Source organism: Ursus maritimus, unplaced genomic scaffold (genome assembly GCF_017311325.1).
Source record: "Ursus maritimus isolate PB19 unplaced genomic scaffold, ASM1731132v1 scaffold_9, whole genome shotgun sequence".
Lineage (NCBI taxonomy): Eukaryota > Metazoa > Chordata > Mammalia > Carnivora > Ursidae > Ursus > Ursus maritimus.
The window spans coordinates 64,467,910-64,482,034 of NW_024427107.1; the positions used below are offsets into that span (position 1 = coordinate 64,467,910).

The following is a 14,125-nucleotide window of genomic DNA, read 5'->3' on the forward strand; positions in this document are numbered from 1 at the left end:
CTTCTCCCATTCAGTAGGCTGCCTTTTCATTTTGTTGGTGTTTTTGTTTCCTTTGCTGTGCAGAAGCGTTTTTGTTTTTTTTTTTTTTTGATGTAATCCCATTTATTTATTTTAGCCTGACTGGTCCAAAAAAATTCTGCTAAGACTGATGTCAAACACCTTACTGCCTATATTTCCCCCTAGGCATTTTTGGTTTCAGGTGTTACAGTCTTTAATCAATTTTGAATTTATTTTTGTGTACGGTGTGAGATAGTGGTCCACTTTCATTCTTTTGCTTGTAGCTGTCCAGTTTCCCCAACCTCACTGACTGGAGAGCTTCTTCAGGGTTGGCTTCGTGGGGAGGCTCATTGCTCTTCTATTTGCAGCCAGCTATGACTTCCTCCCCAAGCCCATCAATCTTAGACAACTTACTCCAGTGCCTGAAACTGGAGAAAACGGGACATCCAACAATGGCGATGCAGACCCAGGAATTTATCTTAATGCATGCAGAGACTGACAGCAGGAGCCAAACACGTGGGCAGGGGGCGGTTACCCAGCGCTTAGCCTCACCATCTTCTTGCCCCGCCCCCTACACTCTGGGGGCGGGGTAGGAGGCCAGTCGGGGCCCCGCCCCTCCAGGCTCGCGCCGGAGGGCGGAAGTGACGCGAGCCCAAAGCCATTTCCGGCGGGCCGAAACTAGGAAGAAACTTGGAGCTGCAGAGGCGCTCCTGCCAGGATCTCCGCTGCTCCTGTGCCCCGTGGCCCGGCAGCGCGGAGCTGTCGGGAGCCCTGGCCATGGGGCAGCCCCGGCCCTCCGCAGTGTGAGGCGCGGGGCCTCCCGCGGGCTCCCCGATAGGCCGAGGGCGGGCAAGCGGGAGGCGTCGTTCCAGCTGCGGTCACGGCGGCTGCCGGCCGGGCTCCCGGCATCATGAACATAGACGTGGAGTTCCACATCCGGCACAACTACCCCTGGACCAAGTTGCCGGCCAACGTGAGGCAGGTACGGCGGGAACCTGGGGTCGGGGCCCCGCCCTGCCGTCACCTGCTCGCCTTGCCGGCGGGGCCGGGGCTGCCCCTCGCGGCTCACTCCCGCCCTTCCCCCGCCGTGGTTCTGGGGAAATCGTCCCGCAGGTCAGGGATTCGGAGGGGACGGCTCTGGGGCCACAGGGGCAGGATGGGGCCGTTGCTAAATGGGGTGGACTCGCCTGGCACCTTTGCCCGTAGCCTAGTTTAAACCAGGCACTGGGTTAGGCGCTTGCGAAACCTATTTAACGCGGCCCTTGACCTCCAGAACTTCAGGATGGTGGGGAATAGACGAGGAACAATTGAATACGTTACAGGATGATAGCCGCTCATACGTACTTGCATTGTAGTATATGTGGGCACACAGAGGAGTAAGAAATTGTCCACGGAGTGTCTGGAGCCCGTGTGGAGGAGGCATTGAAATTGGGCCTTAAAGGACGAATGAGCGATAAGAGGGAGTAAGATTTTCCGGGGAGAGGGAAAGTTATTTTAAGGGCTTGGACAAGTGAAAGAGCGTGTTGAGAGTAGCTAGCAACTTAGTATCACGGGTGGTGGAGATGTGGGTATATTGGTGTTTAGAGGTGGGGTTTTGTGAGTGAGCCGAGGGTGGTTGGTAGCAGATAAGACTGGAAAAGCAGGCAGGGCCAGATTTTGAAGGGGTTTTCCTACTTTGATTGTTTTGTTTGTTGGACTGTATCCTCTAGACAGGATAGGTTTCCTAGAGATGTTTCAGCAAGAGAGTGACAGGAGGTTTGTTGTCGTTGTTGTTGTTGTGAGAGTTAACTCTCAATTGCTTGAGTGCCATTTTTACTCAGTTGCTCAACCAATATTAAGTGAACACGTGCATGCTGTGCCTTGTTCTAGGTGCGAGTAGTTGGCACCAGTCAACAAGATGGACCCTGCCTTCATGGAGCTTACATTTCAGTAAAGAAAGACAATAAATAAATGAACTAGTACCAAATATGGCAGGTGGTGTTGAATCTTACGAAGGTAGTGATACATGCTGCATATAAGGCGCTGTTTCCCTGGCCATAGATTGACCTTCAAGTTCCTCCCTTTCTACGTGGTTGAGAGTGAAATTCTGTTTTCTGTTGGTGCTGGCCGGTTACATTTGGAAAGTTTGGGATGGTGGTGGTGATGGTGTAGGATTATTACTTTGTTCCTCACTCAGCATGGGAGCGTAGTACTGGGAAAAGAATAATTTAAGGTTCTGGCGAGGCATCACATGGCAGGGAAAGTGCTTTCACCATAAGATACCCAACAAACAAGAAAGTAGAAAGATAAAGGAACTAAGAATTCTTGGTTGTCAGTGGCTGCCCATGTGGCATTTATCTTGACTTGGAAGAACAAAGCTCTAAACTTGAAAGAGTAAGTTTCTCTTGTTAAGCTTGAATGAGGGCTTCGGTGCTTTTGTTTAAGATTTTGTGGTGTATTCGAAGACAACTGGAAGAACCAACAGTTCCTTCTCTTTGTTTCCATCTTTTCTCTACTTTTCTTTTCACAAAAATAAATGTAGCATAATGGAAGAAAGATGGATGATTCAATTATGTTCAGCATGAATAATTGATCTCAATTAGTATTGGCAAAAGCATATCTAATACTTAGTCATGACTATTAAAAATAATCAGAGATCAGTATTATAATTAGGTAGAAATGTGACATTAAATTAAAATTTGTTTTGGTAAGATCACTTAAAAGAATAGCTGTTATAGCTTAGGATAAGCTTCCACTTGCAGAAGGTGTTGGAAATCCCATCTGGACAAGTTAGTTCCTTGGACTTATCTAGCCTTGCTACTGTTCGCCTAGGTCAAGCTCCACCTTGAATTGCTACATCAGCTTTCTATCTGGTCTCTCTTCCTCAGTGTAGGACTCCCTCACATTCATTCCTCACACTACACTGGGGTGAGATTTCGAAAAGGCCAGTTCAATCCTGTACTGTCTCCAGTAGATCACTGATAGCTTCTTGAATGTCAGAACTCCTCCAGGAAGGTTCCCCTGACCTTCTACATCTGGAGAAGTTGACCTCCGCAGCACTGTGTTTCTCACCCATAGCACTTACCCACTGTGTTGCATTTGCTGCTTACATTACTGGTTTTGCTTTTGTATTTTGAGCACCTGTCACATGGTTGGCTTTTAGTAAATATTTTTGAAGCGAATGAGTGATGGTATCAGTCAGTGATATTTTTCCAGGACCTAAAGCTCAGTCATTTTAAAAGTGGGGAATAGTCCTTGTATGGAAAGAATTTGTTTTTTGCCATTATAGATACTAAAGCCTTTGATAGAGTTTCCAGTAAGCATTGATCACTTTAATTTGGAAATGACTCACTTCCCACTTCTGAAAGCTGGGGGAAGGTGATTTCAGATTTTTTTTTAAAAGTGTATGTCAAGCGGGAAGAAGGGGATTTCAGATTTTTACAAAATGTATGTAAAGCCAGTAGCTTTTTATGTGGATGAGATGAACTGTTTTTATGTGATATGGGCTATGCAAGACTTTAAAAAATACATTAAAAGTTGTAGATAAGGCCATTATTTCAGGGTTTTTCTGTAGTTCATCAGTATCTTCTTGTATTCATTATTCAGGAACAATTCATAGTTATTTTATTTTAGGGAAAGTCTTATGATGAGGTTCTGTATCATCTAAGAAAGATCAATAAAAGTTGTGTGTATCCTTTTTGTGGGAGGGGGGTGCGATTGGGGTTTGTAGGAGCAAAGTCTTTAGAAAAACGTTCTTTCTGCTGTCAGCATAATCTGATGCACAGTGGGTGTTTCACGGCCAGTGCGTGTGTCTCTCTGGCATCTGTTACAGTGCCTTCTCTGTGCAGCTCTGCTTCATTTGTCGGACCTGGGCACTATTTCTGCAGGGTCAGCACGTCTCAGAGTAAAATGAACCTTCTTTTAGTTTGCCTCCTGTAGTGGGAACGGTGTTTCGCAATGTGAATGGTGGGAAATTTGGGGTGGGAGTGGGAGAGAAGCCAAAGAATCTTTGTGAACAAGCAATTCTATTTTACGTATATGGGTAGTGAAGAACAAAATCAACTTCTAATGCAGTTTTTAGGTATTTGTGGGAACACATATGTATTGATTGATCAGGGTCAGTCGTTCCTTAATTCCTGGCACGAAGGCTTAGATGTTTAAACATTGTATTCTCTAACTGGCTTACAAATAACAGGCCCTTACATTTTCTATGAGTGGCTTGATTACGCTTTTTGTTCTGGAATTCCCAGGAATGAGGTTAGAAAGGGAGAACATGGTTGTAAGTTGGGATAAATGAAGAGATTTATTTTAAAACAGAAGAGCACAACCTGTAGTGTGAAAGTTGCTCAGGTTCTAGCCGAAGTGTGTGCTCTGTGTGCATGTGTGTTTCATGTTCCTTGAGAAAGAGACTTCTCTGGCAGCAAAGCTTGAGAAAACCCTCTACGAGTGTGAAGCAAGCCCAGTATTTTAACTCCTCTCAACATCTTGGTTACTGACCCAGGCTCTGGTGCTGCATAGAGGATGTAGGGTAGTTTCTCTATGATGAACTTTGCTCTTAACCACTGGAAATGTTAAAATGGATGAAAAAAATAAAAGCACATATATTCTGGCGGTAGTGTGGGTCACCGTTTAACCTATGACAAACTAATGGATTTAGATGCAGGAGGAAAGATTTTTGTTTTCTCACATCATCACTTTTTTGTTAATATACATTCCACCGGTGGTCCAGTTATGTTCCAGTTTATTCATATGTGAGTCTTACCTGTCTTGTGAAGATTGCCTTTTTGAAAGTATGCGTATGAACATTTACCTTGGCTTTCAGACCTGTGAGTAGGAAGTATAATAACTGAATCCTCTGATCTTTCTGCCATTGGTTTCTGAGATGTCTAATTTTATATTACAGCATGTTGGAAAGATCATACCTAATAATTAGAAGGGGGAGAGCAGTCATGTTAAATTCAGCTTATGGTTGAACATTGACTATAATGTTGACTGTAATCAGACATACTTATTCTTTGCTTTTATGAGAGCCCAGTTTTGAACTTAAAACACCAAAGCACGGCTAGAGATATTTTTGCTTATTAAAAAATGTACCAGAATTCTAAAATTGTCTAAATGTTTTTTAACAAAACCATAAGGAGATGATGTTTTTAAGAAGGCATCTGTGGGGGCACCTGGGTGGCTCAGTTGATTAAGCGTCCGACTCTTGATTTCCACTCACGTCATCTCAGGGTCCTGAGATTGAGTCCTGCATGAGGCTCTGTGCTCAGCGGGGAGTCCACTTGAGATTCTCTCTCAGCCCCTTTCTCTCTGCTCCTCTCCACACTTGCATGTATGTGCGTGCTCTCTCTCAAATAAATAAATCTTTAAAAAAAGAAAAAAGTCATCTTATCATTTAGAGGTACATTTGAAATGTACTTTCTCCAGAAATGTTAATTTTTAATAATCAAAGCCCTCAAATGTAAATAATTAGCAGACAAGGATCTGTCTTTAGTTGCCACTCTTAAATTAAAAAAGATATGTAGGTGCCAGAAACCATCCATTCATCCGTCCATCCATCCGTCCATTCATTCAACACACACAAATTAGGAGCAGTCAAGAAAGAAATCTTTTTAAGTAGAACTTAGTTTTTTGTTGACTTAATGAAGTTGTGCTCTCGGACTGCTCTTTTATTTGATAATTAAGTACTTTAGGAAATTTCAGTAAGTCCTTTCAGAAAGGCAAACTGAAAATAAACACATTGAGTTTTTGCTCCGTCTTATAGCATGAAAATTAGTATAATAACATTTAAGAAAACGCTCTTTGTTTTGGAAATTAGAGGTATTAGGATAAAATTAGGGGGCATGGTTTTGAAACTGTATGCTGGAAAAGTACTGTTGTTTAGTTCAGAAGCTATTTTTAAAACTATTTGAATTTTTTTTTTTTTTAGAGTCTTGGAAATTCACAGAGAGAATATGAAAAGCAGGTTGTCCTGTACAGTATCCGCAATCAGTTACGATATAGAAACAACTTAGGTAAGTAGACGCATTTTTACATCAAGGTGGAAATGACTATTGGTGTTTACCATTTTCATTAATGTATCCTATCTTTTCTTTTTTTTTTTTTTTTTTTTAAAGATTTTATTTATTTATTTGACAGAGAGAGAGACAGCCAGCGAGAGAGGGAACACAAGCAGGGGGAGTGGGAGAGGAAGAAGCAGGCTCATAGCGGAGGAGCCTGATGTGGGACTCGATCCCGGAACGCCGGGATCACGCCCTGAGCCGAAGGCAGGCGCTTAACCGCTGTGCCACCCAGGCGCCCCACTATCTTTTCAATCCATATTTCATAGTACTGAAATTATACCGTATAGACATTTAGGAAGCTCCGTAGTGACCCATCCCACCTAACAACAGTTTGTATTAGCAACTAGATTTTTCTTTCTATATCTGATTCAGATTATTTTTTTAAAGTATCATTTGTAAATTCATTTTACCTATAGAATATTAATCTCAATTCATATGTACTTTTCTCACTTTAAGTGAGAAAATAAGCCAGAAGAGAAGAAGTACATTAATTCTTAATAGTTTTTGATTTTGGATTTTGTAGGTTTTTTTCCATAAATTTTCCAAATATAAATTTAATGAAAACTCTGTAATAACTAGAACGAATTTTAAGCATAATTGGTTCTTTGTTTTTTTTAACTTTCTGTTTCTTTTTTCTTTTAAAAGTTAAAAATGTCCTTTACTGAAAGATATGTATCTTTACAAAGAGCAATAGCAAGCAATCCAATCTAGAAGTTTAATTAACTCTCTCTTTAAATGTTTCCTTTTTTATTTGTGAGATGACTGAATTAGTCAGTTCCATTGCCCTGCTGCAGTCTTCCCTTCCATGTGTTACTCTCAGTTTAAGCACAGTGGTTCAGAGACAGCTTTTTTATTTAAATGTATTTCATGGGAGTCAGACGTCTTTTTACATTTAAAAAACAAAAACAATGAAGTAATTTTTTGAAATAGACTTGATTCAGTCCCACCCTCTTGTAGTATAGTAAAGGGTTTGATGAATTCTGGCTTGTGTTTTGCATCTTTTGGAGAGGACATTCCGTGATTGCTTCCTTGGCTTTCTGATGTAGTAAGAATTCTTTCTCTACTATCTGTCCTGTTACAGATTCCGCTTGTATACTCGGAAGCCTGTTTTTTGTGGCATAATTGCTTTCTTTGTTCCAACTTAGATCATTTCATTTGCTCTTTTCCAACTACTACGCTTTTATTTTCAGGTACTGTTGGTTTGTGAAGTAGTTCTTATTGCATTTATAGTTATATGTAACTGTAAGACACCTGACAATGGAAAATTCCTCTTTCCCCAGTTAAACATGTCAAGAAGGATGAACGCAAATACTACGAGGAACTACTGAAGTACAGCCGTGATCATCTCATGCTGTACCCTTACCATCTGTCAGATATCATGGTGAAGGGCCTGAGGATAACACCGTTTTCCTATTATACTGGGATCATGGAGGTGAGTTTATGGTGTACGTGGGCCAGTAGGAATGGGACGGGACTACATGTCGTCAATGACGATGCGAATAATGACCGGCTGTGCCCTTCTCGGCCCCAGTGGGCATTGTTTCTGAGTTTACAGTGGAAAAGGAGTGTTGGTTACAAGCTAACTGTGTCATCCACACTGTACAAGTAGTTGTTGTCCGGGCTTTCACAGTGGAAAGGTACCTGCTGTTGGGGGCACTGTTGACCCTCTGTGCTGTTATAGCATTAGTCTTCTTGTTAGCAGAGTCTGTAAAACCAGCTGCTTTTAATGCATGATTAAGGTTGAAAATGTGGGTGACAGAACTGAACATGGAGTTCAGAGAAATAATGTGTTTAACTTCTCTGACTAGAGAAAGAATTAATGATTGTAAACCCAACATGCAATACATGTGTCAGAAAAAGAGAAATATTTTTGTGGTCCTGGCTGCTAATTTCTTGCCATTTTTATTAACTTTCAGGTGTTAGCGTTTTTCCAAAGGCAGTTTTTAGGCCTGTATCGGTAACTTTAAATATATTATTTTTAAGTGAGCTGTATGTAAAGATTGGCAGCGTTTATCTAGTGTTCAGTTGCTACTTAATTTTATCTGAGTGCTACAGTCTTGGGCCCACTAGCTGCTTCCAGAGCAGGGGGAAGCCTAGAACTGGAGGAGTTGGGAACATGCAGGAACAGCAAGGTCACTTTCTGATGTGGCTTCCTTTGCAAGAGCAACCTCTGCTTTTCCCCCCGAGCCCCTTCTTCATGGGCACTTACACTGTCCTGCATCTCCTGCGTCTCTGTGTCCCTCTTTGGGAGGAAATATTCGTATAAAGTTTGAGGCCTGACAGCTCTGGTTTCTGTCAGTCCCTTTTCACTAGAACCAGGACAGCAGAATGCAGGCGATAGCTCATCAGTAAGGAGAGTAATCGTGGCTGTCTCTCTGATTATTTTGCTGGTATTGACCACAAGGTTTAGGAGAGAAAATAGGGGGAGGTTTTTCCCCTTTACCAGCTTTCAGTTATGTCCATGTGCTTGCGTCTGTCTGGTTTCTGTTCTTATACCACTGGGTGTAGCTCCTGGGTTGAAAATGGGCCCTATCCCCACAGTAAACAGTTGGTTTATTATTGGAGAAACAGATGGGGACTGGAAGAAGCTGGATACTGAGTTTCACTCTGCTGCTGGTTGGGTCTCACAGGAGCAGAGAGGACTAAGTGGTTACAATCTTTGTTGGTAGTGCGTGTCTCAGCTGCATGTTGATGGAACCAGGACACAGGGTGCCTGCTCTTGCAGGGCATGAGTCTAGGATCAGGCATGAGGTGTGGGGAGGCAGGAACCAGGAGCTCTGAAAGAGGGATTCCTTGCATAGCTTCCACAGGGCAGAAGTTGCAGGGCAGATGTTTGGGACTCACAGAGCGTGCTGTGAGAAACCCAGACCTGAAGGTCTGATGTTCAGTTACTGGGTCGGGACCACGTAGCAAGTACCGCAGTGTGGCACGCGTGCTTCGGGTTGCACACTCTAATCTCCGTGCTTTGGCCAGTAAGTATTATTCTGTTTGGCTATCGTAATACATACTTATTCACATGTTTTTATCTCAGGACATTTTGCATTTAGAATTTTTAATTGTTTTCTTTTTGAAAGGACATCATGAACAGTGAGAAAAGTTATGATTCGTTGCCCAATTTTACTGCTGCTGACTGTAAGTATTTAATTATGCTGAAGGTAACGATTAGAGTCTGTCTTTGTGCATGCATGCTGTTGTCTGTCTCGTCGTGTGTGTTTTTAACCTAAAACACCTGAAGCATGGGAACAGCAAGCAACACTGTTCGTAGGAATTTTATCAGTTGATGCAAGTCAAGTATAAGGTTTAGTCTAAATGTTTAAGGGAGGAATATTTTGGAGGGTAGAATGAGGAAAATGAGACTAGTCTATATATTTCTAGAAACTGAAGTTCTTTCTGATACTTGGGCTGTGTTATGTACCAAGGAAGAAAATTTGTACACGATGGTTTTGCAGCGTGATGCACAGTTGTTACTAAAATAATTTGCTTTATTATGCTTATTTTAAGGAAGTATGTATTTGACATGTGACACCGTTCTCTTGTGTAAGGACAAACTTTTGCTGAGAAGTACACTTCGACTTCCTGATATTGGGAGCGTTTCTGCTTTTTAAAGATTTTTCCATGTGACATTGTCAGAGGTGTCAGCTTGAGTTCATCTTTCCCAGTTTGGTTTTCTTTTATATTTCATTTGAAGAATTCCTTTTAATTTGATATTGATTGTTAATCAGTCATCAAAAGATGAACAAAAGCCAAGGGTTTTTTCCTAAAAGACCTGGGTGTACTGATATTTTAAGATACATTAAATGTTTTTAAAGGAAAGGCTCTTTCTTTCAGGTCTAAGACTTCTTGGCATAGGAAGAAACCAGTACATTGACCTGATGAATCAGTGTCGGTCATCAAAAGTAAGTTAGTTGTTTCCCTTCCTTTCTTGTTTCTTCCCTGTTATCACACGTTCTGATTGTTTTAAGTGGTAGAAATAATGAAATTTCTTTGATCAAGCAAAATATGCTTCACACAAAAATAATACCTGAACAACTCCTCCATATTCTCTAGGTTATGCTTATATGATTATCGAATTAAAATATTTAGGGAATAAAACATTTATTTTTAAAAATTAACTTTGCTCTGCTGGTCTTTTTACTTGCTCATTCCACTCCCAGCGTTCACTTGATGGGTGAAATAAGGACACATTCTCCAAATTCATTTTTACCTCCTAAATTTCCTTTGAGTTTCTGGATTTAGATCCAGACTTGATGATTAGTGTTTTGAAGTAATTTACTTTGGAATAATTGAAGAATGACTTTTCTCTATTCAGTATATCTAAAATTCTTCAGATTTGAAGGCAGGAGAATTTAGAAAGATTTATTTAGCCTGCGAGAAACAGTCTTATACTATGATCAATAAAAAAAAAAAGTAGTGATTTCAGGCTGATTGCAAATTCTCAAATGTTTGTACAATTGCAGAAATTTTTCAGAAGGAAAACAGCTCGTGATCTTCTACCAGTGAAGCCGGTGGAGATTGCCATAGAGGCGTGGTGGGTGGTACAGGCTGGATATATCACAGAAGATGACATAAAGGTAGATACCTTTAGAAATTAAACATTGGATTTTTATTTTTCAAATTAGCTTATATCTTTTAATTCTAGTTTTGTCATTTTTCTAAAGCGTAACACTGTTTGGTTTTCCTGAAGAAAATTAAGCATAAGTTCAAAATTTTAAATGACCGTAGTAGGCTAGAAAATTGGTGGCTTTCAAAGATACTCTTTAATAATGAGGGAGGGGCGCCTGGGTGGCTCAGTCAGTTAAGCGTCTGACTTGATTTTGGCTCAGGGTCGTGAGATCAAGTCCCACATCAGGCTCCACGCTCAGCAGAGAGTCTGCTTGAGATTCTCTCTCCCTCTCCATTTGCCCCACTCCCCGGCGGTGTGTGCGAGCATGCGCGTTCTGTCTCTCTCAAATAAGTAAATCTTTAAAAATAAAATAATAGGGAGACTTGACTTGGTTCATGTGCAGTACTCTGGGGACTTCCACTAGGCAGAGGTTTCATCTCAAGTGATGTGATGCTGCCTCTGGCAGCCCTGATCCTGGCCGGCGCTTCTTGAGCGCCTGCTGCGCGCTGGATGGCCCAGGCTCTCTTCCCACACTTTTTATATTGTCTCCTTTGATTCTCATAACTGCCCCGGGGTGTGTTACTTGTACCCCATTTCACATGAGGAAGGTGAGCACAGAGAAATGAAGGCGTGGTTCGAGTGACAGTGGTGGGGAAGGTGCCGGATTTTACCTCAGGCAGTTTGCTGTGGGAGTTGTGCTGTTCGTCGCTCTGCTGAAGTGCTTGCTGTACTGAAAAGCGAGGTGCTGTGGTGGGGGCGAGGGCCAGGATCAAGGGAAGTGCTGTTCCCCGTGGTCCGACACATTGGACAGAAGCCTATGCGTGGTAGAAGAGATGCCAGTTTAGAGGAGAAGGGGCGGGGCAGCGGACCAGAGGGCCTCGGGACCAGCTCACGTCTCTGTGTGGTTGAAGGCATGAGAGCGAGCGTGGGGACTTTTTTTTTTAGTTTGCATTTTATTTTACTTCAGAAGACGAATTAAATCCCATGAGCGGAAGGCTTAGAAATTTTGCTTCAGTGTAGGAACTTCCCAGCAGAGCTGTCAGACTGTGTCACAAGATCGTGAACTTCCTGTCACTGATAATACCCGTGTGGAGTCTGGATAAACTTCTGATCTGAGAGATTCTGCGTCAGCAAATGGATCTGATTCCCATTCAAAGTAGATGATTAAGTATTGGTATTTATTAGGTGACACTTAGTACTTAACAGCACGTATTGGCACTTATAATTACTTTGTCCCCCATTCTGGTGGTAGCATGTTATGGCACCTTAATTGGCGGTTATGTATGTAGCTTTTTCCTTTGAATTCTAGGGTGATAAAAGAAAAAAATATGTGGTACATTTAGCTAATGACACATAATAATCATGTATAATATACAATATAAAATGTAATAATATATAATCATATGTAATAATCATAATAATCATTGATTTAAACATGGAGATTTCAGGAGACTAATGAATTAATTTGGGTAGAACTTAACTGAAAATACTTTGCTTTCCTTAGATATGCACTTTGCCTGAGAAATGCGCTATTGATAAGATCATCGATGCGGGCCCTCAGCTCTCCGGATCACTAGATTACAATGTAGTACATAGTAAGTGGTTAGTAGAAACGGTCTTTTGTCAATGTAAAAACTTGCTTTAAACCTTCAGCAATTAATAACAATTTTTATCAATTAGGTACACATAGTACTGTTTCCAAAGGCATGTTATTGTTTGAACTGTGACTTTAGTCCATTGTTTCCCAGTGTGGCTGTTACTCAGTTATTCACATACACTAGAAACTTCTACAAATGAGTCCTAAGGAAATTTTTGTAGTTCTGAGCATATGAAGGAAATAGATTTGAAAACTTGTATTCTTTCCCTCATCTGTTTGCTCTTTTTCCCTCCTTCATCTAGCATTCAGTTGTAAAAATCTTTATAGAAAATCGGGAATCTGGTTTGGTTTGTTTTAAATTTACTGTTGTTTAGTATTCCATCTAAAACAAGTACGTTTGCTTCTGTAGGCTTATATAACAAAGGATTTATTTATCTGGATGTACCAATATCTGATGACAGTTGTATAGCAGGTGAGTATTTGCTTATATTTTCCACTGATTTTGAGTGGTTATTAGGTGCTGGGCATTGCATGTATCACCCTAATAAATTAGACACATATCATTCTAAGATCTATGATATTAGAATTTTTTCAAGAAAGACATTTCTCCTGTGTTATGTTGTAAGACATTGCAGTGTGTTTTACTTAGATTCCTTATTCTTACCTTTGCATTGTTTTACACGCAATGTTAAAATCCTGGAAGTCTGAAATAAATTTCTCACGTCCCGAATCAACTCAGTGATTTTATAGATTTTTGTTCTTTTTGTCTTTGGTTTTACAGATGTTCAGTCCTGTCACCTGTGATATTTTCACTCCTCCTGCCTGTCTTATATTTTCGTGTCACTATTGTCTTTTTTGTCTTTTTCTACTCCTCCCTTCCTTCTTCACCCATTCCCAAGTTAAATTGATATTAAAGCCTTTGTGTATTTCCTTGTGGATGTATTAATTTATTAAAACATTCCCCTGTTGCTGGTTATTTAGGTTGCTTATAGTTTTTTTGCTGTCGTAGAAGATGTGGTTAACATCCTTGAACACAGTGGAGCTTTTCTTCTCTAGGTTGGGTTTCTTACCAATTTTTAGAAGCACTTACTATATTTAGGTTATGTGTTGCAAGTATGTTTCCCAGCATCTTTCAGCTGTTGTTCTTGCTTGTTGGTATCGTTTATCAAACTAAGATATTAAATATTTGTGTAATCAAATATAAAATGGCAAAAATTTCTAGGGCATGACTTTGCTATTAACTATTGAGTGATGGTAGCGGCTTATGACAAAAATACTCCCTCATATCAGTGTTGAATCCTAACAGGTTATCATTCTGTAGTGTGTTCTGACCTTTATTTGTGACCTTTAATAATGGATTTTGAACCATGTGCATACATGAATTCTATTTTAAGTTTGGAAAGACAGCCAAAAAGTAATGAAATACTAATTCTGGTTTGTGTAATTGCTGCTAAAACAAATAAAATACTAGTTGTACAATTGGAAAGGTTTTGACAAGGAATTGATTTCTGCAGGACAGGGCTGGTAGTGGTTTCCTGTCACTGTGGGAAAATAGGAATGCATTATGCATTATTCTAGTCTTTACTCTCATCGATAAACTGATGTTGACTCATGTGAGAATCACCTAAAAAGATTGGTTTTTGATTAGTTCATTTCAGTCCCTGTTGACTGGTTAAACATTGCCTCACATTAGCACTAAGTGCATCTGAAAGGTGTGGTCAGAGAAGGGCCAAGTGGATGGCTACTCCATTACAGAGATGTGTTCTGCCAGGCTCGTCTTAGCTTTTAGCAATTTTTGGTGGTACAGACAGACTCATGCTCTTACAAGTGCTGAAGGTACCCTCCTTGTCACCATGGAACATGGGATGTTCCCCAGTGTGGAATAAC

The 14,125-nt window shown here is 40.8% G+C and overlaps 1 protein-coding gene across 1 annotated transcript in view; it reads left to right on the forward strand.

Annotated features, from left to right (window-relative positions):
* Positions 1 to 662: 662 nt before the first annotated feature.
* FAM91A1 (family with sequence similarity 91 member A1) overlaps positions 663 to 14,125 on the forward strand; it is a 46,457-nt gene continuing 32,994 nt past the window's right edge. Inside the window, exons 1-8 of the mRNA XM_040625801.1 lie at positions 663 to 979; positions 5,906 to 5,990; positions 7,319 to 7,470; positions 9,113 to 9,170; positions 9,867 to 9,934; positions 10,496 to 10,609; positions 12,146 to 12,236; positions 12,648 to 12,710. Coding sequence (XP_040481735.1) covers positions 908 to 979; positions 5,906 to 5,990; positions 7,319 to 7,470; positions 9,113 to 9,170; positions 9,867 to 9,934; positions 10,496 to 10,609; positions 12,146 to 12,236; positions 12,648 to 12,710 — 703 coding nt within the window. The 5' untranslated portion in view covers positions 663 to 907. The remainder of the gene's footprint in view (positions 980 to 5,905; positions 5,991 to 7,318; positions 7,471 to 9,112; positions 9,171 to 9,866; positions 9,935 to 10,495; positions 10,610 to 12,145; positions 12,237 to 12,647; positions 12,711 to 14,125) is intronic.